The sequence below is a fragment of the Apteryx mantelli genome, chromosome 5, assembly GCF_036417845.1.
Source record: "Apteryx mantelli isolate bAptMan1 chromosome 5, bAptMan1.hap1, whole genome shotgun sequence".
Lineage (NCBI taxonomy): Eukaryota > Metazoa > Chordata > Aves > Apterygiformes > Apterygidae > Apteryx > Apteryx mantelli.
In genome coordinates this window covers 60,404,854-60,430,104 of record NC_089982.1, presented here as the reverse complement: position 1 = coordinate 60,430,104, position 25,251 = coordinate 60,404,854, and the positions used below count along the sequence as shown (strand labels likewise).

The window sequence follows — 25,251 nt, the reverse complement described above, 5'->3', positions numbered from 1 at the left end:
TCCAAAGTTCAGTAAAGCAAAAGGAAATCATTTCCATGGACTTCCAAAAGCTATGGAATAGCACCTTCCAGTTTAATAGTCTTTTAGTTAGTAGTTCCATTTTTTTTTTAAACATGCGTGAGCTTAGATCAGAAGTTTAAATGCCCATTTGAAATGACCACAGTAGAAAATTTAAAAGTACCCCAGTAATTAACTAGTAACAGAGTACTCAGAATTGTTAGCTTTCATTACTAATCTTACTCATTGTTTTTGGAAAGCGCTCATTTTTTTTGGAGACACTTCTGTTGTACTAGAAATCTTAAACATTTCCTTGCCTCCCAGAACTCTGGAAGTCTGGGTCTTACTGAGTCTTTAGCTTCTGTATCTATGCCACTTTGGTTAGACAGAAAGGTTTCTGAAGTGTTCTGACTGTAGTCCACCCCCGTAGAGATGGCAGACTAGGCCCGTTAGTTATTGAGATAACTTTCTTTCTATACAAAGAAAGATTTGGATCAAGATATTGGGCTGAAAATTTGCAACTTGTTTAAGCTTACACTAGTGTAAATCAAAAAAATGGTTTGTTCACTTCATTAGTAAATGAGTCACCTTTGCCAAACTCTGAAAAGCCAGAGTGTCAAAGCTGACAGCCTAAGACCTATATTCTGCATACCAAATAACAAAATGGATTCATTCATTTTGCTCCATAAAAAGAGTAAAGATGGGGAAAAAAAGAGTAAAAATAACAATCTCCAAAAACATCACATCATTCTCCTGTTGGACATGTTCCATTTTAGTTGGGAGACCAGCAGTAGTTGAAAGTTTATAATCCTACAGCAAGGACTAGTCAATTTAGGAAAATGTTCATCTCCTTCCCTGTAAACTCACAGAAACAATCAAGCTTTCCAATTACCAAAGAATCACAGAATCACAGAATGGTTGAGGTTGGAAGGGACCTCTGGAGATCATCTAGTCCAAACCCCCTGCTCAAGCAGGGTCACCTACAGCACGTTGCACAGGATTGCATCCAGGCGGGTTTTGAATATCTCCAGAGAAGGAGACTCCACAACCTCTCTGGGCAACCTGTTCCAGTGCTCTGTCACCCTCACAGTGAAGAAGTTTTTCCTCATGTTCAAATGGAACTGCCTGTGTTTCAGTTTGTGCCCCTTGCCTTGCGTCCTGTCGCTGGGCACCACTGAAAAGAGTCTGGCTCCATCCTCTTGACACGTTGATAAGATCTCCTCTCAGCCTTCTCTTCTCCAAGCTAAACAGGCCCAGCTCTCTCAGCCTTTCCTCATAAGAGAGATGCTCCAGTCCCCTAATCATCTTTGCAGCCCTTCGCTGCACTTGCTCCAGTAGTGCCACATCCCTCTTGCACTGGGGAGCCCAGAACTGGATGCAGTACTCCAGATGTGGCCTCACCAGGGCTGAGTAGAGGGGGAGGATCACCTCCCTCGACCTGCTGGCAACACTCTTCCTGATGCACCCCAGGATACCATTGGCCTTCTTGGCCACAAGGGCACATTGCTGCCTCATGCTTAACTTGGTGTCCACCAGCACTCCCAGGTCCTTCTCCGCAGAGCTGCCTTCCAGCAGGTCAACCCCCAACCAAGAAAGAAATAGTTACTAGTTTTGTAACTCACATGTAAACCTATACTACAGGTTTTGCTCTGTGTGCAATCTGAAGAACATAAGGCTGACAAACCGAGTCACAAAGACCAAGCTCCATCTATAATAGCTCTGTTTTAGTTTCAGTCATCTATGGTTTAACCTCTAGTCTGCTGGCCAAGATGGCAGTGGGGAGTTTGTCTATGTTTGAACTTCAGTGAGCCTCAGACACTCGGAAGAAATTTCCTTCAATCAGAAGCTAAAAGTAACTGATTAGATATATTTGACATGTCCTTCTTTATGTTTGGGGCATAGATGGATACAAATCCTGCTAGAAAGCTTTCACTCCAGCTGTAACAGTTTATGCTTTTAATTCTGGAATCTCCTGTTTCAACTAATGCTGCACTATTTAGGATGACAAATTACAGCTCCACAACTCCATTTTCCAGAACATGTATGAAATCTGATTAGCAGATAATTTAAGGCCCATGATGAGTGTTTTAATTTACCTAGTCTACCCAGTTCTGGTGGTGTATTTGGCCAAGTGGAAAAAATGAAGAATTACAGAAGAAAAAAAATACCACTTCTCATCTGCTACACTTGCTTGCTATTTTTGAGTCAGTCATTAGAAGAAAAAAAAAACATTCTTTAGGATCAGATTAAGAATTCTCATTGTATAGACAAAATATATACACAGCCCACATATGCACTCTACTGCAGGTCTCTCTAAAAGGAGTTACAGATTGCATGACTATATACTCTCTTTGCACCTTCACTGTTTCCCCTAAAAAAGTTGCCAGCTATGCACAGCTGCTTCCTCAAGGATTTGGGTTTTATTGCTCCCTTCTCTCCCTGTCCCAAACTAATGATAGCTCACTGAATTCTACCCAGGAAACACAAAATCAAATTTTTATTTCTGTATACACTATTGAGCTAAAAAGACCTCTCAAGAATGGTCATACAAATATTTTCATGGGACTCTACTGCTATTTGAAGTTTATGTTTGAAGAAGTAATTAATTCCAGGACATGATATGAATCAGCACACATTCCTGACTTTGTTCATGGGTCCAAAGAACCTCTATTAATTACTGAATCCCTTCCCTACTGATTTTTTTGCATAAGAGAGGGATTCATGGAACTTGATGCCCAGATGAAGCATTTTTTCAAAAGCCTCCTGAACTGGCAGTTTGGATCGACAACTCATTTGGCATACTGAAATAAAAGTATTCTGTTCAGTGTATGTTAATGTGCTGTGTATCATCTAAAATAGGTTGTTTGGGGAGACAGAAATCCCTCTTTGATGTTTCTAGAAGCTTGCTTCTGGTAAAAACTTTTCCTTTTGCTTTTCTTTCTGTTCTTCTGAATGGGCAAGTTCCTGAGTGTAGAATTCCCAAATACAGATTAAAAGCAGAGGAAGAAAGAAAAGTTTCTTAACCTGTTATGATTTGGATTTTTCAAGACTATGACTTCCAACCATCAGTGCAGACATACTTCATATGCACAGATTTTTCGAAAAGCAGTCTCTCTCAAAGCTGCATATATGTCCCAGACCACCTCAAATTCCCATGCAAGGATTGGTATATACCAACCCCCCAAAATTTTCTTTTCAACCTGAAGTGCAGGGAAATGGGGAACCTGCAAAACAGATGAAAAAGCAGGCTGTCTGGACCAGATGGATTTTATAACGGTGGGACAACAGTTCCTTGGGAGAGAAACCACTCCTCTTTCTTTTGGTATTTGTTCAGCACAGCCATTCTGCAGGCCAGTAGTAAGCAATTATCCTCCCAAGATGGTGAAGTTCCAGCTCTCCGAGTTGAAAAGCAGTTGTAGAAAGTGTAGAATTTCACTGTCAGTTTTGACCTCTGTATAAGCATTTATGCATAGAGTTTGGCAAACAGTAGTGCCTGGCTCCAAGTTATGATACTGCAAGTATCAGAAATTAGTTAATTTCTGAAGGTGGCAGATGTTACTGCAAATTTGAAAAAGCAGGCGCTGATGTTTGAGAGTCCACTGATATCACAAATGATATTGAGATGCTCTGCAGTACCCTGAGATGCATCCATCAGCTGCGAGTTAAGAGTCCAAATGAGTGCACTTTTAGAACCTTCAGCTCCACATGACCAGTGTAATTCAGTAAACTCTTGCTACAGCATACGCAACTTATTTTCTTCTGGGGCCAAGCTTGGCTTTGGGAAGAAAAGACAGAGCTGACTCCAGATATGTTGCAGCAGTATGTTGAATAATTGGGTTTAACAACAAGTGTACCATGCTAACTCACTCTTCATAATGATGGCCACTACAAAGAATGCTTTTAGCGCAATCAAACAAAAGGAGGTGCCAGCTGTCAGAAAACTAGACTGAGGTACTATGACAGGTGAAATTACACAACTCATTAATACATACATAAAATTTTCAGAAGAAACTTCAGCTGAACTGACATTTACACTTCAGTAGTAAGTACAGTAAATAATTAAACATCTGTAAGGTCAGGACCTGGTGCAGAGAACCTCTCTCCCCAAGGAAAACCTATTTCACTTAGAAGAACAGATGGTTCTGGTAGACACTCTTCTGATCCGATACTGGAGGAAGCACTGACATTCAGATGAACGACAGAGTTCTAAATGTTGCTCAGAATTATGAGACCATAATACAAACAGATCTATGTCAGCTGAACTACTTTTGTTGGGAATGAGCTATGACAATGACTGTGACCTTACATCTTAATTTTATAAAGACTTGCACAGGCAACCAAGGATATTCCATCCATTCCTAATGCAGATCAGTTCATCATATGAGACTGCACAATCGTATGTGACTACTGCTGACAAAACATGTTGTGCTTTGCCTTTCAGAACAGGGAAAGAAGTGTAGAGCAAACAAATTTTTCAGAGAATGTGCTAACGCAGAATTCTTCAACGTGGCCTGAAAGAACCCATTTAGAGTCCTCGTACAGAGCAGCAGAAGAATCATTTTATTTTCACTGTCACAGCAGTAAAAAATGCACAAGAAGGCCTGTGGCTGCTCTGCCCTTTATACTCTCACATGGAAGCAAGAGGAATAGATTACATGTTAGCTGACCAGATATCATTATTTAAACAGTTATCTCTTATGCAGGAGATGCCTACAGTAGCTACAGATGCCTACATTCTCGAATAACTACGATTTATTCTAGAATACCTTCCTTTTGTTTCAGTTACGATGCTTTCCTTTTTCCTAACTGAATTAGGAACTAGATTTTGATACAGATTTATATTCACATTCCAGCCCCCTTACTTTTCTGAAAGAACTAACTTCTTTTTTGTCTAGACCAACAACAGGAATTTGAAAATTAACGTTTAATTTCCAAGAGCGGAGGAAAGGGACCACAAGTCTAATTTTCCTTCTGAGAGAGATCTGGGGAAACCCACATCTGTCAGGCAAGACTGATATCTAACAAGTGAAAAACTTGGTGTTTAACTTCAGTCTTTTGTCTCCTAGAATAAATTAATAAGATAAACAACAGTAAAGACTACCAAGTACAAAACTAACAAAAGATTACTGTTAAGTATGTCAGGTGTAATTACTTCCAGCACTTTGGTTGTTTTTCAAAGAGACATCCCACAAATGTTGGTTCTGTGTGGCTCTATCCTTCTTTCAAGGTCCCATTATAAATTAAAGAGAGTGAGTACAGAAGAGTCAAGTCCACAAACCAGTTCCATGTCCACTGACCTGAGATTTCTTTAATGCAGAAACTTAGCTTAAATTAACCAGTATGTTAATTAGGGAATTACAATTCCCATTATTTGCAAATACGGTTCCCAATAAAGAGGACAGACCTGTGTTCTGCCTCTTTACTTTGTTAAACTGCTTTGTTTTACAAACTGCAGTCAGAATGCATAATGTACTTCAAAGCTTCTCAAAGAGTCATCTAAGCACTGTTTCTTATTCTTAAGGCGCTCTGCTGAATCAACTCTTCTACGTAGAGAAGTATAAATAAAAACGCATCTCTGTGTAAGATGTAAAGATAGAGTCAATATAGATAAAGAATAAATAATCAGCTGATAGAGCACCAGATAGCTATAGCAAAACTTACAGTGTAAACAGTGTTTCCCAGGAGCAGGTAATCTGAAGTTTTACCACTGCCAAATACAGTACCTGGAGAAGGACATAATGAAAAAATAAAAACATTTAAACATTTAAATATCCGCAATAGTACAATATATATGAACTTTTATTTTTGATACTGGATCCCATGTTCCCAACAAATGAAATGGCAGTACTTGCTACAGGTACTAACAGCAGATTTCACCATGAAGGGTAGTGAACAGTAAAAGATCTAAGACTTTTGCAGTTTCTAATCTTTTAAAACTTTCAGCGACCTCTGGAATTAGACTAGAATTAAAAGCTTTCTGTAAAATCAAATACCAAAAATATGTAATATGTATTCAGTAGTAATTCAGTTAGAATAAATTTTAAGTTAGAGACACAATATCTTCCCTTCACAAAGGTATGAAACATAATAACTCCAGTGTACATTGTCTGTAACGTATAATCGAACAGAAAGCTTAGAGAGTTAGATTTTCATTGGTTCTGGATACTTTTGGTATGGAAACTTGATCTTTGCTCTTTTTGTAAATCAGTATTTCTTAGATTCAGTTTAAATAAAAATATATTTCATTTTAATTCTTGAGATGATTGTTATGCATAAAATTTTAAAAATTTAGCCAACTCAAATCTGTTGATTCATATAAATACATACACATTTTACCTATATGGATATACAGACAGCGTTTAGGCTAAGGCTCAGTGCCATAAAGAGAGATGTGTGTTCGCATAAAAATGACATCTACTGTGGTTTGTAAGTTAGGAATTCTGAAGCACTGCATTTATACTTATTTAAACAGAACTTATTTTATGACTATTGCTAAAGCATGGGCTTTTCTGACTACAGTTGTGTGAAAGTTCTTGGTATACACAGGACTACATACAGCTAAAATATCTAGAGGGAATTCCTCATTCCCAATTAAAACTAGACTTTTGCATATTCAGTTTGGAAATACCATTAGCACTCAAGATCATTCCTTGACTGCAACCAAACCACAGCACTTACTGTGCTGTAGAGATACTAATAATCATTTCAACATTGCTTTTCACTACCATCACATAAAGTGATATCAAAATACTGTGCATGTAGTGAGGAGGGATAAAAGTACAAGACAAAAAGAAAGGAAAAATAAAATTCATTAAGGCTGAGGCAGCATAAGGAAGCATGTTTTTAAAACCTGTGTTGGGGGAATTTTTTTTTTTTTTTTAAATCAGCTCTGATTGGACTGGTCAGAAGAATGTGACATGCTGACAAAAATGACCTGGAGTTGAAATGACTTATTTTTCACCATCCTCAGTTAGCATAAGGTATGTTAAATGCTGCTAATTAACTATTTCTGTGTATTTGTGTTGAATGTTTTGTTAGCCTTTATATCCCCTTCACACATGCTGGAAATAAAACTCATTTTAGTCACGGATGAAGAGTGCTTCTTTCTGAAAGTTTTTCAGCATCTGAGAGGCTAGTTTATCACAGAAAGAAGGTTTTTTATTTATTGATATTCTGGGAGACACAGCAGGTAAAAGTTCAGACAGAAAAATTAGGTAGTCTGCAAACAATAATCACTTTTCAGTACATTCACTCACTACACAGTTTTGTTTTGCAGGCATTTTAACTCAGCACATATAAGAAACAGAAAAGAATAGCCACATATTGTACCATCCACTTCTCACATGTAAAGAATAAAAATGCTTGGAAAACAGTTCTCCTTAACCTAGCCCTTTCCACCTTCCTAGCTGAGGAGCTCACAACAGCTACCTCCTTAGCTCCAGTGTTACCGGTCGTACTCCTGACACTTCCCCTGGTTGACATTTCTCTCTGGATAGACTGGCAGACCACAAAGAATCCCAAGAGCTCTGGAAGCCTGAAAACTAAGCTAATAACATGGGTCATAAAACAGGTAACAGTTGGTAGGGTTACTCATTCACATAAACCTGGCTTCTGTCATTTACTGACACGTCGACAGAGAAGAAGCTTTTCTGAAGATTCAAATCCTTCTTACTATTCCTATTCAGGTGACACTACACAGAGGCAAAGAGCCAAGTTTTATGTACTGTCCAACATTCAGGTCCCTTAGAGAAAAATTCTGACAAACAATTCTCACAAACCCGTCCCTGTTCTCCAATCATTTATTTCTTGGTAGACTGAACTACAACGCATACAGTCTGAAATTTTCTACTTACAGACAAGAAAGATATGAACAAGTGAGATTAAAGAGCGAACAAAAGAAAATGCTCAAAGAAAAGACTGTGAGCTCTGAGTGAATTTCATGACCTTCAAGATTTTATTTTCAACATTCTAATAAATATCAGCTTGAAATTGCACACTGATGCCTAACAATATATACAAAGCAGTAAAGATCTGTAGGTATGTAAGAGGAGGATTTATTTAAACAGAGTTTTATAACAGGACCAAAACAAAAAAGGACCCATAGTAATAGGCAGGCAGCTAAGCCTATTTCCATAAGTCAGAGTACTGTGGGAGACTCAGGACTCTTATGCACTCTTAAGCACAAAGCTGAGCTTCTCCCATTCCTCCTGCAGCCTCCTCAGAGGCCCTGTGCCTCTCCATTGCTAGGAGAAGGTGGAGGTTGAGCCCTCTTCTCACAAGTTCCTCTCTTGGGTGGACCTTGGGAAGTTACCCAACACAACGATCAGGAAGTATTTCTGACCCAGCCAGGGGAATCAAATACAGTAAACTGCAGAAGGTAATACTGCACACTTTCAGCTCCACCTAAAGAGAACCACTTTTCTGTCCTAGTGAATTTTGTGGCTGTTTTCCCCCGAAAAGCTAGCTCCAAGGAAAGGAACAAGATGCACAGGATCATCTGGTCCAAAGTAGCACATGCTACAACCCAGACAAGATCTAACATCCCCAAAGACAAGTTCTTTCTCTTCTCACACATATACAACACAGTAAGCTGGCTGGGAAAATGGTCACACTAGGCTGCAGGAAAGTGAAGATGACTGTTTGCTCAGTATGAGAGATCTAACACGGAGTGAAGGAGTCCAGGTACGAGATAAGGGAAAGAAAAGCCGGGGAGAAAAGGAATAATACAGTTTCTTATTTAAACTCTTTCTCTCTGACTCTCAAAACCCTCCCTATAGCATCCTAACAGCATTATTCCTCTTTTCTCTTTACATAGAGAGTCATCACCAAGGGATTATCAGCCTCTTCCATTCTGTGCTCATTTGCCCCGCAGGCAGAACTTTGTCCACCAGCTGTACCCACTGCATGTACTCATTACACTGTACACAACATACACAACCCCCAGGTCCCATTTCTGCTCTCCCTGTCCCCTCGGCCTTTCTCTAGGAAGGGACAAGGAAGACAGAGGGCAATTTCTGCAGACTTACAGAGGGCCACTTGCGGATTGTCAGCAGGTCAGTTCTGGCCCACAGGCTGCGGCGCTGAAGAGGGCTGCTAGAGCATTCAGACAGCAACTCTGCAGTCTTATGCAAATAGTCGTGCTTTTCCATTCACACATGAATTCTATTCTGCATCACTGTGTCTACTCATTAAACACTTCTGCATCATATACACCAAAGTTATTTTTGCATTGGAAAATATCCACTCTCACACAAACTGACTATAGCTTTGAAATGAGATTTTAGATTGGATTTGAGCCTGTGGTTTTAGAGTATGAATCGACATTTTGGGAGCTTTCTCCTGGGCTGTCTACAACCCTCTCCAGTGTAAATAGCAGCCACTGAACTCACATTCACATGCCTTTCATAGAAAATGAGGCTGCTACCTTCTTCGTTCACCCATCAAAAGTCACTGAGTACAAAATACTCTGCAAGAACAGCAGTTTCTCTCTTGAGCTTTTGGGCACAAGCAGCTGTGACCTTCTCACTAGTCTCGACCACCAGAACCTTCCTAAAGTTCCAAAATGTTGAGAGATGATCAGAATATTTCTGTGTCCCCTGTACCAGGGCAGACTGCCTAGCTATTATCAGGGAAACTGAGAAGACTACTGCTTTTACAGAAAATCTGCAGGATACACCCTTTCTCTATTTTTAAAAATTTTCTACAAACTGAAATCGAAACATAACAAAACCCATCCCTATGACAGCTTCAATACACATAAACATTCCCATTAATTGGAAACACTGCTTTCACTCTCCTCTAATTATTAGGGTTTGTCTCACAAGTGTCCAGTTTCCTTCTGCCTCTCAGGTGCACATACAACAGAAACAAGAACAGTGACGGGACTGAGCTGTCCAAGATGTCTCAGATTCACCTGTCACAAGCCTAATGACACAGCTGTTTACTAATGGGTTAATGTGTCCCCGAAAGGAGAGAAGGTATAGACACAGGCAATAAAGGCCCCCAAAACATAAGAGACTTAATGCAAGAGACAGTAGTGACTGACTTAGGATTTTACAAGTATTCAACACTGTAGATTTTTACACAAAAGTAGAGTAATTAATCATCAGTCTTTTTTCCTTCCATATGGTTTCTATTTACTTCAAGTATATTTATATAATTTTATACATATGTACATAATATTACTCATACTTTTAAACATAATTTAAATAAACCACATTTTAAATAGATTGCATATTCTACTCTAGTTCTAGAAATGATAACTTAAAATTTAATTCCACAAAACTGTTAGTATTTATCAAGTGTTCTTAAAGAAAAGGTATTTAGGTATTTAGTATCTTTCAAGATTTTTTTATATACATACATACATATACATACATATACACACACACACACACACACATATATATATTTATATTTATTTTATACACTTACCATGCTGGAGGGCTTTTAGTGGAAACCAAAAGAGAATGAATGAGTGGAAGAGGCCATTTAAACAATGAACCCAGAAAACCTAAGGGAAAACAAAAATCCATGAGAACCATTTGCAATAAACTAGCTCTGTGAACCCTGACCTTTCTTTTTATCTGTGTGTTAGATTCAAAAATGTGTTTCTGTCAGGCCACCACTGTGAAGTAATATAACTGACAGGCACTTCTGTCTCTTAGCTCTTCATGGGTCATTTGTTTATTTTTTTTGTTTTGAAAAAGGTGTTTATTATCTCTCCCTTTTAATTTCAGATTAGAAGGGAAATTAAAATATATGTGTATGGCAATATGATCATAAAAACTGAACTAAACCAGAGAACTGAAATAATTGCTACATTGCAAGTAGAGAACTAAAAAGGCCTCTAGCTTTAAATTTTACTTTTCATGTGATGAAGGAAAATTTGGACAGTAGAACAAACAAATTAGAGTTTTACATATAGCTATCTATATATTTCTACATAGAAATAAATTTTAAAAGGACAAATAAATGTATCTTCCTTGGGTTTCTTCTTACATGCTCCATTCTTAAAGTCCATAACTTCATCATATTTAATGTATTTGCTAAATAACTAACTTCACTTTCAAGTTTATATCCACTTACAAAGAAATACCTTCTGAAAAAAACAGCATTAAGTGTAAACATAAACATCCTATTAATGCTTTACATAGTATATTGTATAAAGATACAAAAACACTTAATCAAAAATATGTAACTCATGTCCTTTGGGACAGCAATCATGTTTTCTCATTAGCAATGCTTTTTACAAACACAGCCTTTATTGTAACTAACTGACAAGTATTATGAGTTTTAAGGTGTTCAAACAATAGAAATTAAGTTGCCTGCCTCACAACATTTTCCACAATGTCTCAAAGCCTTTTGTTAGACCATATAGCTACACTAGGTTGTATGATTCAATTTACACTGCAATCCTTTGCGCATTTGAACTTGTGCTACTCATTAACCTTTGTCTCTCCTTCTTGCTGTGTCATTACTGCCAGTTTTTATTTGACAGGAAGCACAGGTGGGTGCAAGAAAAATTAGTTCTACTTTTCCATTTTCCTGACCAATACTTATTGTCACACGCTAATCCTTTAACCTCTGTCGTGACCTCATAACCTTTGATCCTTTTTACCATAACAAACATCTGCATCAACTTTCAGGGCAGTAATGTTTCCAAATCTTTAACACCAACTATTCAACTTCTATAGCTGGGAATTTTGTAGACAGTTACCCATTTCAAGGGTTATATGGGAACAGCCACAGAATTTCCACTGAAGTCAACAAGACATCTGTGCAATACTGAAAATTTCAAGAGTCATCATTTTGAACATAACATTCAGCTACTGCAACGTTCTTCACATATGTTATGGTATTAAAACTATCGTAACACAGAAGCGTCTGTATTAATAGACCATGAAAAGTCTTATATTTGTAAAGCATTCATAGTGACACAAGAATCTGACTGTGGGACAGTGAGGGAAGGGTGAAGGAGAACAAAATCACGTAAGCTTCAATGAATAAAGATGATCTAGACAAATAATTCTACAAAAAATACTCCAGTTCCATAACAAAACTGGCACATCAACATCTGTTACAAACCATCACATGCAGACATTGTTAATTCAATGACAAATTGAATGTACCTCCAAGTTCAACATACAATGAAATTACTTGAAATGTCCCAACAAGGTTTAGAAAAATCAAATCAGACCAGAAGGAACTGTCTTACAAATGTCACCAGCATTCATGAAATTGCAGATTCAGGAAAGTTTCATTTATGTTTTTAACAGAGATTATTTATGGACAAATCTGAGAAATAGTGTATATTTTATATATTAAGAAGTCCTACTTTCTTCTACTATCTCTTTAAATTAGTTTCTGCAAGATGGATATTGCCCATTTCAGATTTCTTTTGATCCATCCTCACACATTTTAAATGTATCAAAGTATTTTTTCCTAAAACTCAAAATTGGACCATAAAATTGCAACTCAAAATTGACAAGGAATAGTGCAAAGTGCTTCCCTCTATAAATCTAGTAACAGTTCTTATTGTCCCCTGCAATACTTCTCCACATACTTCAGTAATCCATTTCCGTATAACAGTACAAATACACACAGCCCGATGACAGAAAGCACTAATCACTTCTGCCTGCAGAAGACAGCTTTATTAACAGCAGAAAAAAAAAATCAGGGTTTAAAAAAAAAACGCTCGTCATCCTTTTTCATATTTCCACCATTCATGGACAACCGAAATGCTACTGAAAACAGTAGTAACAAAAATCTCCACCATTTTTAACTAGGAGAATATGCAGCACAGAAATCAAATGGATAACTATATTGAATTACTATTAATTTTTGCTTTAATTATATTTGATTTTCACCTACCTTAGTATTGAAGTCCAGGGCATTTTGGGAAGTCTTGTATAACTCAGGATATTTCAGCATGTTTTCTTTTCGGCAGGATCTCTCAAATATTCCAAGAGTTAGTGGAGGCATTGCTGTAAACATCTAGTATATGTATTAAAAAAAAAAAACATATTGCAAAACTTGAAATGTGAGAACTTGCTTAAAAGCTTGCTTACTTAAGAAACTTTCATGAATATAGTTGAGACTGAAAACAAACGCAGCATCTTACCACATTGTAAAGACCTATACACCATCTTTCAAAAAGAATTTGTCCAGAAAAGCCATTGACAAAAGCAAACCAGATCTGAAAAAGAGAAGAACCACACTAATCAAATGTCTTGCGAGGTATGGTAAATATATTTTTCCTCTGCATCACAAAAAAGGATATTCCTAGAACACATTTACAACACAGTGGAGAATATTCTGGTTGAAAACTACATGAAAAAATTCTAAAAAAAACCCCTGCTTTCCGAAGACATGATGGGAAACCTGATCAAAAATGTGAGCAACTCTGTCCAAATATGAAAACATTTCAAAGAGGTAGTCATTTTCAGAAGGAATTTGATGTTCTTCAATTTTTTAAGAGTGGTTTAGCTCACTACACTTGTACTGTATTTCAGTCTTCACAAAATATGAAGTCTGAGAAATACAAATTTCCAGGAAAATACTATAGAATAAAAGTAGTCATCTTATAATCAGTAGCATCCTCCCTAACTTACGGTATTCATACAGTAAGCTGTAATTTTGAACTGGACACTGCATAGGTCCTTTTTCCTACCTGAAACTCATGAGATAATGAGGACTTACCAGAGTACTAAGTCAATTACAATTATGCAATTAACAAGCACTGATTCAATTACAGAGTACTTTAGAGGGGTGGTTGGGAGCCTTTCTTTGCATAAATATTACCACTTTTGCTAAAAGATTAAAAAATTGAATTTAATTTGAAAGGCATGATTCATCCACATCTTCTTATATTTTTCAGTACATTATTCAGCGTGACAGTACTTTATGTAAGTCACTCTATGCTTGCATTACATCAAAGAGAAAGTGGGTAACAAGTGTATCTGATCAATCTTTCTTAACAAGTTACACTGCAACTATATTGCATACTACAGACGTAAGTTATAAGGTGACAGAAGTTATGACCATCTAAACGACATTCTACTCTATTTAAGACTCTAATTTTCCAGAAATCATTGGATAAATAACCTTTTGGCAACATATGTCACTAACAGTACTAAGATATTGAAAGCCAGACATGCACTTCCAACTGAAAAGCTGTAATTCAGTTTAGATAATGGATCAGCAATAAGATTACATCCAAAAAAAGGGCAGAAATCCTGACACACTGGTCAAGTGAATTTTTAGATGGAGCTTTGCAGAGACTTTGCTGCAGTTCATATTTCATTTAACTTCATTATGGAAGCATGAATTGCTACAAATTACCCATTTATCAATAGGTACTCAAGCTGGCCTGCAGATGACCAGATCCTACGAACAAGCTCATAATATTTTAACATGTGAAGGAGTGTTTGAACATGTTTGTGAATACTTTGAGATAGAAAAAAAACAAAACTAGTGTTAAAACCCAGCTAAAACTTTAATGAAATGAAAAGTAAATAGACTTTTTTGATGGCCAATTATTGCAACAAGATTGCATACAAAATCATGAATGGTAGAGCTTGCAATACAGAGACATCATAGAGTTCATTAAAGTTTCTGTCTGTCTTCTTAATATTAAACTTCTTTGGTTTTGCTAATTTAACACTAACAGCTATACTTTTCTGTTTTCTAATGCTTCAGTCTATTCACAGAACAGACTTATTTTATGGGAGTAGTTTACGGCAGTTGATTAATCAGATTTTTATTAAATCTTCTGTTAAGTATTTTGATTTTGGATTTTTGAAATCAGAGCTATGATTTAACTGCTAGGAATTTGGAAGACATTCACTAGCAGCAGTTTCTCAGTAGTTATTTTTCCAAGTTGACATGATTTACCATATGAATACCGTGGAATGCTTTATGTAATGTTACGTTGCGATGGAGTATAAACGCTTATGTTGTACAAAATTATATCAGAAGAATGATACTTGAGGTGAAAACCATCAAGTGTTCAAACATTGAGAAACATTGAGAATGACAAATACAGTATGCTATATAATCATAACTAATGCTCTCCATTTTATGCATTAGGAAACAGTTCTTAGTTGTACGACCAAATACTTTTATTTCCAACTGGACCCTTTTCCTCAGTCAAGGAATGAGGAAAAAAATATTTTTCAAATATTTTCTCAGCAGGCTACAATGAATTTCATGAAATAGACAAGGCAGTTCTCTGGCTTCAGACATTTCCCCTCTTGTGAGTTTCTAGAGTCTGCTGATGGCAACAGAGTTGCTAAAGCCTCCAAAGAAAGGAAAGCAGCACGCAGATACGATGAAGGAGGTAGTTATCACCAGCAATTGCTCTAATTGCAAATATGAAATTATGTTAAAATCATAAAAATAGGTATAAAAATAGGTGAATAAATACTAAAAAACTACTTGTGCAACTTCACTTTGAAAAACGTTCTAGCTCCCAGTTAAAGAAAACATCTGTATTCAGGAAGATATTTGTAGACAAGGTTAAACTAATACACAACTTGAGGAAGGAATGCAACCTGGATTTTAGTTCTATTCTAGTATCTTAAAGAAGAGTTGGCACAAAACATGATTTCAAGAAACTGCTGCTTCTCTATCTAGCAAGTGATCGGTAGTAGCACGGAATCTGTGATGAGAAATGGCAATTGGAGTGCTTCACTCCCTTAGATCTACTAGGAAACCCCACCAACGAACACACAACAAATACTCTACTCTGCCTGTCAAAAACGGATGCTATTTACCATCATCCCTCATACTGACTGTTACACAGCTTCTGAAAACCTGTATATGCAACTGTATAAATCCTGTAATAATGTGTGTGCATGTGTGCGTACACGAAGGTGCACGCATGAGAGTATAAGGTGTTCAAATGATTATATAGCTAACCTTCACTCTGCTTTTCTTCATTACTAAACAATTGATTATGCAGTCAACATCAATGCAATGTTTTGGATGCTTTACAACTAAACTAAACATGTGAATCTAATCTAATTTAAAGGAACCTCATCACCACTGTTATATAAAAGTTGCGCTGCTCAACTGCCTTCCCTCTTTTCAACCTTTGTATTATGAAGTTACTATATTATTTTACTCCCAAACTAGGCAGATGGCTGGTATGCCACTGAGCTGTATCATGGCATGGAAGTTTGCACAGAAGGACAGTTAAAGTGAGTGAATGATGGCTAACATCTCAAAAGGCATAAGATAATGTTGTGAGACTAAAAAAAGCTGAAGCTGTGAGGCAGTCTATGATATAGGAGATATGGAAGCTTCCCTCCTCCCCTTTAGTTTAAGGTTCAAGTACATGCTAGGTGAGATCTTCTCTTGAGAGAATAGTGAAGGACAGATACTATGTGAGTCACCCCTTGATTTTTTTTTTTAATTTTTTTTTTTGCATCAAATACTGGGGTAATTTTTAGAATTTTTAATTTGGAAGGGGTTTAGGATGTGTGAAAAAGGACATGCTAATAGAAAATATGTGACATATACGTGCGTATATGCAGGGCATAAAACTTTGTGCATCTCAGTGCTGGTGACCTCAGAAAGAGTTTAACAAAAGTACAACTTTTTGGAAGAGTGTAGAACAAATATCCAACAGACGCATATTTGACCTCCATCAGCACATTAACTTTCTGTTGTGATTTAACTAGCAGTCAAAATTATATGGAACTCTTACTTAGAAAGGACCAAATACATGCATTGGATCTATTCCACATATTCTCTGCTATTAAAGATAAGCGATGTTAAGTAACACTTGGAAATGTTTTGAAGTGACTGTTTGAAAGAAATGTAAGTATTTATGAACAAATTTTGATTTACATGGAATGTCAGGTATGAAGTTGCTACCAAGCCTCTCAGCAATGCTACGTACCTTTTTGTTTCTTAAAACCCTCATCACTTTCAGGTTTTTTTTTGTCCAGAATTTAAGTTAAAATTTTTCAAGCTGTTGAAAGTCTGAAAATTACAGTTTTACTGTAAAATTGTAAAGAAATCCTCTAAGAAACAATATTAACTTGCTGAAATCAGATTTTACTTTCTTCCAAGCAAAGTATGCAAGTTACAGGTACTTCAGGTGGAAAGTCTTGCTGTAATAAGGAACTGGCACAAATCTTGGTCAGAGCTCTAGATGCAATACACAAAGATATGAAATTTGGTAGCACCACCAAGTTCTACAGTTCTTGCTGAATCTATCAAAAAAATGTTTCGGTAGGGAACCCTTTTAAGTGGCTAAACAACGCTCTCTGTCTTAAAAATACTACTACCTAGTAGCCTACCAGATATACTATTACAAGAGACAGAGTATTTTCAAGGTCTAAGCAGAAACATAGGTTTTCTTTTGCTTGTAAGATATCTGGGGAGAATCAATTGTATTCAAATGTTCACATCAAGAACATCAGCAGCTTGAAAAAATTAGCAGCTATGGAGAAAAGAAAAAAAATAGGAGCAATGATAAATACAGCCCTCATCTCAAGCTGGAAAAAGGTGAGAAAAGTCACCTTTTAACCCCGCTCTTAACCTGTGAACCCTAGAAAATGACATCCTTAACCTTAACATAAAAACCACAAACTCTACAGAGCTTACTACAGTATTAATAGTGACAGTGACAGGAAAGAGCTTCCCAGTGGGAAATTATCTTCATGGACAAGTGTGTTTCATCCTGATTATGATAGACAATGAAAGAAGCTGTAAAATACCTGTACCTGTAAAATATTAGTATTCAGGGAATACGGTACATGATAATAATTTAGGAACAAATTCAGGAACCTTCTTACAGGAGGTAGACCCTACAAACTGCTCAAATTATTAATCCAGCATCTCTGTATAAAGGAAAGAAGATAGGTGTCCTTGAGAAGCGATTTAGACTATGTAAGTGAGGGAGAAGTGAAGATGCAGACTATTTCATTGTTCAATAGCTACAGAATTTCCCAATGAAATTAAAGATTTAGGTTCACAGCCAGTGCAAAATGAGATGGGCTGCAAACATGGATCCTTACAGTCCTAATTTTTCAAACTATATAATGAAAAGGCAGGCATAGTGACCACTATCACTTCTGCTGTCCGTGTTTTAAACTGAACTAAATGCAGCTTGTGTACATTAAGCATACTGATGATGTAGCATACAGACCTCCTGTGATTTAAGTGTCCCTCTCCCCCATTTTAGCATAAGTGACAGAACAACAGCTCCTAAACTCTATGGCTCAGAATCAATCTGAGCATATCAGAAAGTCCACTTAGTTTTGGATTTATGCATGTTAGGGTCTGAATATGATTGCAAGGATTCATCTGATGTGCCAGGCTAGAGAATCAGGAACAAAATGGTAAACTTCAGTTATAGATATGAGCAACAGGCAAAGTGTCTAACTTACTAGAAGAATGCAAAATGCTTGGGGAAAAAAAGATACTAAATGCAATTTTAGCTATGTTAGACTTGGGAGATAAGAAAAGATATCAGAGAGAGGGACAGATCTAGGATTGGATAGAAGGAAAAAAAAAACAGGATTGGAAAGCTAAATGTACCAATAATTTGCAAAATAGTAAAAAGATGTGCAACCGTCTGTAGACACCCACCATCCAAAGTTTAAGGAAACAAAGAGATGCAGGTACAGCTAATAAAGTATTTGGTACAATTTAGTTGTTTACACAAGATCACTTAAATTATGACATATGACCATGTTTAGGAACTGGTGACTGGACTTTAAACATGAACTCCATGTATTTGTTTCTTTTATTTATGTCCTGGTCTTTTATCTACCCTTTGGTTTGAACTTTCTCACAGAAATGACCTATATAGATCTTTACAAATTCTTTTTTTATTGTAAATCTTCTTTATTTAACATGAGACAGTTATTTGTCATTACTAGCTAGCAGATGAAAAAGTAAAAATAGTAGGAAAATTTTGTTCCTCTGATGTTGAAGGGAGATTTGCATAACTTCAAAGTGAGAAGCTTACCAAAGAGTATATGCACTAATGGCAACGTAAAAAAACAAATCAATCCACAAAGGAGTTCTCAATCTAAGTTAACATCCTAACCATCATTAAAAGCTAACGACTCTCCCCTCAAAATAGGTCTGAGGCTCTGCATAAGCTTATCCCATGCAAACCTGAGGCTCTGTACAGGCTTAACAATGCACATTGAAAGATTATTAGAAATTCAGAGTTTGAACTTGCAATTTAGAATGATATTTCAGTATATAACCACAGGGGACTAGTCCCATACAACAAATGAGGTCCATGTTTAAGTACCTATTGAATCAAGGCACAGAGTGGAAAAAGTTTTTACAGACCACTTCTCATTTCTTATGAATAGGAGTCTAAATGTATAGAAAGTGTTGCTATAGACCTTTAGCATGTTCTGCACCAAGAAACCAATGGCACTTATTTCATATCAATACATAAGTGTCTAGGAAAAAAGCTGTGCTTTAAATTAAATGGCATCTATCATATTCCATGTTTGATTAGTACTAAACAGACATTTACCAAAACGCGTATATTAAATAAAGGTAGATAGCATTAGTTGTCTTCAGCAAATAAAAGGAAACTTATTTTAAAGCAACTTCCAGACATGCTTTTCCTAGTATTATTTTCTGAATGCCGAGCCCAAGGAGGCATGGCCACACAGGCTTCACAGGCCTTCTCCTGAGGTAGCACTTCTGCATATTAATCAGCAGCTTACAAATACTCATTCAGCTCGCTGCTCCCACGCCTCATCAGTACAAAACACTGAAAAGAGAGATTCAAGACTGGCAGTTGTCCTTTCTAGAGACATTCAATGATGAATATCTGCCCATTCATTCACAGTATTGACATGAGCTATTAACATCTGCAAAAGATTTTTGAGCTGACAAATGTTGGGTATATAGGAATTCAAGCAAAAGCCATCTTGTCTTCCAGAGAAGGTATATATGATAAAATGCTTGTAGGCACCATATATGAAATGTAATAATCCACATAAAAATAATTTCTTTGCCCTTTCATCTGCTCCTCTACCTCCTCTAGTCTTTTGTATTTTTTAGATTATGATCTCTGTACCTTGCATTTAACTGTCTTGCACAAGAGAATACAAATGGGGGAATATTTATACCTGATTTAAGTTTTAAATTCACAAGGAGTGTGCAGGTGACAATGACAGAAAACTAAGAAGAATAAGGAAGTATGTTCTAAAGCCCAATTTTATATGTTTTCTATAAATACAAAAAAATACATTAATACTGTTTTAAATATTTATTTAGCTATTTATTTAACAGTATTTAATACTGTTTTACTAAAAGGTTGAAGTACTTAAAAAATACTGATGAAGCGCTACAGTTAACCAGTATTTCTGGAATTCAGATGTTCAGCTTTGGAAATGCAGGTCCTAAAGACTGCCATCATTTTTAAAGCAACTGGGGATTTCTAATGGAGTGTCTTTTTGCACTGCTTCTTACTTTATATGTTATTCTAAATAGACTACAAACTTGTTGATACTTACATTGAAATCTATTCACATTAATAACACAAGAATAAAGAGAGGAAGCACAGAAAATTTAGAAACTGTAAAAAGGTGTAAAGAAAAATACATAGTTTTTGGCTATAATATTTCTAGATAAAAAGATGTTTAAAGTATTTTAAAATATTGCAACAGGTTACATTATGAATTTAAAGTTCAAATCAAATATAAACATCATTGCTGGATTTGGTTAGAGGAAAGCACAGAAGAAAGAAAGAAAGGCTTTTGGAAGAAAGAGAGGAAAAGTAAATGAAGGAAAAAAGAAACGTTTAAAAAATGTATTAAAAAGTATGTTAAAAACGGTATGGATGCAAAGTGGTCACAAAGGTCATAAATATTACAGTTATATACATACTGTCTTAACTGTACCTACCAGTAAACATACATTTATTACAACACAGTCCCCTCATACAACTGTATTTTTCACAAGACCTCAGTCTCATTAAAATCCCATATGAGAAAACTAGGTCAGCTACTTTTAGAAAAATATCCCTGTTCACAAATTAGAGTGTAGAAGAGACATGGATTCCACATTAAAATGTTAAAGGTGTAGTGCAACAGTGTAATTAAGCATGTATATAAAAAACACTAAGCACTCTTCTGAACAGCAACAGCCTACACATGCAGTTCAGCAGTGGTCTGAAAAGGGCAATCAGTTTGCAAACTGGACAGTTGAGGACCCCAGTTCAACAAACAGCTTAATCACATACATGTCTTGGCAAATTTAAGGCTCCTTATAACTGCATTCCTTAGGTACTATAATATGTTACAGATAAATATTTTTAATAAGTTAGCAGTATGATGCAATACAAATATTCAGTACTAATGTAATACTAATATTCAGTAGGTATTTGTATGAGAACAAAAGTAACAAAATCAGACTATAATATTAATCAGTTTACTATAAAGCAAGATTCAGTCCAGTAAGTGTTCACTGGCAGTTTAATGCTTTGTAAAGATCACATATATTAATCAAAACCTCAAAATAATGCTTAAAACTTTGAAAAAGTAAAATTACCTCAATAATATACAGGACTATATTCTTGTAGAAACAGTATAAGATGCATTTAGCTACTCTGTTATAGTTCCAGGCACCATGAACCAACAACAAGTTCTTCAAATACTTGAACTGCAAACAGTGAAAAAGCACATACTTAGAACATGCATGCATTGATATTAATCTGATTTTAAATTACTTTACTGTAATGATTTATAGTGTAGTAACTTACCTGAGCAATTGAGTAATCTGAAGAATTAGCAGCCTGTAGACCTTCATTTCCACTAATACCAACACCAACATGTGCTGTTTGTATCATACTAACATCATTTGCTCCATCACCAATTGCTAGAGTTACTACCTTAACTTGTTTTTTAACCATTTCTACAACTTCAGATTTTTGAAGTGGAGATACCCTAAGGGGTAAAAGAAAGCAAAAGGTTTAATACAGGAATTTCAAATGAATGTACTTTTAAAACATACTTTGTTCTGTTACAAGGTAATAAAAATAGGCCAGTTAACATCCCAGTCAGTGACAGCTTCTTGCTATTGCCATTTAGGATATATGATAAAAAGCACATTTTATAGCAAGATTAATGCAAACATTGAATTTAAGTAAGATGTGAATAGGATGGGAGACACATAGGTCAAACATCATCCACCTACGCAGGCCTGCTGTGATCTTGTAATAGGCCCCTAAAATGGAACAATGGAAGAAAACCCAAGCAGCACCACTATCAGTATTACCTTAGAACAGTTGCACATTTTTGCATATTTTGCTTTTATGCTGTTTATTTTCCTGTTTAAATATATATTTTATAAACAAACAACAAGATATTTAAACCATAGATGTCAAACCAAATAGGAACAAATAAAAAGTATGAAACACCAGTAAATTATCACAGACTAAGTCTACACTGCTAAATAAAAGAAGCAGCTTTGAACAGTGAACCCTGATCAACTACTCTGCTTAATTGCTGGCTTGCTCCCTGGTTCTTTCCAGGACTGCTCCAACTATCTCTTATTCAGAAAATGCCTGGCTACAGTTGAGGGGAGAAATTATTCTAGGAATGACTCCCCAAAGCTGTATCGATGAGATTATGATTTTGGCTCCATCTATCATCCTGTATGTCACACATGTACCTTACATTTCATGTTGCAAAAGTTTTACTCAGCAGGCTGCAACTTAGTTCTTGTAGTATTTGAGACACCTTAACTGCAAAGATTATAGAGAAATTATGTGCTAGGACTGATGTGTTCTAGAGCGTAGGGAAGGGAAAGAGCAAATCCTAAGCAGTGGGACCATTCAGTCTTGTGTTCCTGGCATTGGAGTCACTTTCCCCCCCCGCCCCACCTTGTTTAGTTGTACAGGTAGAAATAAAGAGAAATGCAGAAAATCTGTGCAAGTTTATTTCTCCCCCCTGCTACTGTTCAGTGCCCCCCACAGAGCAATTCTGGTACCAAAGTGTGACTCCCACTGCTTCTAGCTGCATTTACTGTGGAGCTGCTAAGGTGCATCTGGTGAAGGCCAGATCTTATTTTCTAGCACTTCCACTGCATCAACCAGAAATAGCTAAGAAACAAATGGTTTAATGCCATATATCCCAGGCTGAACTGTTTTCATCTGCAGCATCAAGAGGCAGAGAAATTTTACTGACTGTTTAAAAAAAATAACAAAAAAGGAAACAGTTGGAAGAAATGGGTAATGGGGGGAAAAGTTAGGTAAGACAATAAGAATGATCATGGTGGGTTAGAGGAAAGATCTGTGGCTTCATATTTAGTTTCTGATGTCACTCAGGAGCAAACAGTTATGGTATGAGTACTAAAAAAAAAAAAGAAAGAAAGAAAGAAAGAAAGAAAGAAAAAAAAGAAATCATCCTTTCCACATCTGTCTTTCCAGCTTTCCAGATAAACTGTTCTAGCTCCCTTCATGTAACAGCTAAACATGGGAAAGATGTAGAACTTGCCACTGGATACAGACTGACACCAAAAATTGGGGAAAAAATACATATTTCTAACTAATTTTCTACAAATATTCTACATGCACAGTTATGGCAATAGCCCCTCTGGCACTGTTGCCTTCTGTAATTTCTGTAACTTTGCAACTGGGGCTGTGTGAGACTTTCCCAGTGGTGTCAAAGTGCAGTGCTTAGGGTTATAAAGGGATGCTCATACCCCGACTTAGTTCTTTCAGGTTAAAAAAAGAACTTCAAGATAAAATACAAGGTTTGGGTAACAAACTTACAAAGGAAAAGCACAAAAGAAAGTTAGTTCTGAATAATATTTTTTCCTGAACATCCTCTGTATATTGATACTGATTAAGATACTGACAAGTAATATGGTCTGTGTAGTTCACGGGTTGAGTTCTCACCTGAATGGAGAATGCAGTAGGGCACTCACGTGCTCAGTAACAAGAAGCAGCATTACCATCAGATACCAAAAATTCAGCACTATTACAGCATCCATGCAGTCATAGAGATTTTCACAGAAGATCCTGTAAGCTCAAGGCCCCAAAGGCACCATTCTCATGAGTATGTGAATACTGAGAGGCCTCAGGATACTTGAAAATATTATACCATTATAATTGTTAATAAGATTCCTGAAGGGCAAGTTCTTTCTAGTTTGAAGAACTCTAGCTAAAAGAATTCTAGCAAAGCTGGTAAGTTAATGTAGCAAAATCACTGCCCTATTTATATTAATTTATAGGATCAGAAACCAGTGCTCATGAGAACAATAATAAAAAGAAACCACCTAGAAAAGAAACAAAATCTTTCCAACTATACATATTAGTCAAACTATTAGTCAATACAAACTCCTGGTGTAATAAGACACTCCTGTCTCCCCACTGAACACTGGCATTACAGCCAAGGCTAAAGGATCTGCTTCTCTTGACACTGGCCAGTCAGACAAGTTAAAATTCATTGCTCTTTATAGGAACCCAACTGTTGATTCATAATTCGGTTTTCTATAGGAAAAGTTTTCTCTCCAACTTGATGTATAAACTTTCTCATCACAATTCTTCCTCTCCCCCTACAAAAACAGAACAAAACCCACACCTCTTTCAAAATAAAAAATGAAAAGAAGTTAAATTCTCCACATATTACAACTAAGTTTTATTGGTTAAAGAACAGTGATGCACCAATTACCTTTCTTCATTAAGCACTGCTTGGCCTTCACTTTCTAGCCATCTGTAACCTCTAGCGTAACTACCAGTAAATACAACAAGCAATTACATGACTGGCCGAAGCTAATGGCGATGCGAGCTACCTTCCATTCCGTTTGTATGAAAAAGCAACCAGGTGACACTTTATTTACTGAGAGATAGCACAACAAAATCCAGTGTTCACAGGACAGACAAGCTATAAACTTAAAGAAAAAAAAAAGGAAAGCAAAATTTTCCTTAGAACTGACACTGAGGCTGATGACTGATTTCATGTTTTTATTGAAAAAATAAAAGCAAAAGAGAGTAGTGAAAAAGTTCAGAAAAAAAGCCCATGAAACCACTGACATCACACTGCTGTTATTATCCATCTTCTATTTCTTTTATTAACAAATCCAAGTTACAAAGATCTGAGAAAAGCTAAATACTGAGGGCAAAAGGAGAAACAGTCTTTGAGAAAATTTCCTGAAAATGGTCTTTAGAAAATTCTAATTTCTGCAAACCCACAAAAGTTTTCTATGACAGGAAAACACTTTCCCACTAAAATAGAGGCTATTTAATTTTTAGCAGTCGAA

At 36.4% G+C, this 25,251-nt stretch overlaps 1 protein-coding gene across 1 annotated transcript in view; it reads right to left on the bottom strand.

The window, feature by feature from the left end:
* ATP8A1 (ATPase phospholipid transporting 8A1) overlaps positions 1-25,251 on the bottom strand; it is a 96,618-nt gene that overhangs the window by 21,191 nt on the left and 50,176 nt on the right. The window contains exons 19-24 of the mRNA XM_067297163.1: positions 21,749-21,932; positions 21,538-21,648; positions 13,121-13,195; positions 12,871-12,993; positions 10,432-10,510; positions 5,659-5,720 (exon numbers count right to left, since the gene is read on the bottom strand). Coding sequence (XP_067153264.1) covers positions 5,659-5,720; positions 10,432-10,510; positions 12,871-12,993; positions 13,121-13,195; positions 21,538-21,648; positions 21,749-21,932 — 634 coding nt within the window. The remainder of the gene's footprint in view (positions 1-5,658; positions 5,721-10,431; positions 10,511-12,870; positions 12,994-13,120; positions 13,196-21,537; positions 21,649-21,748; positions 21,933-25,251) is intronic.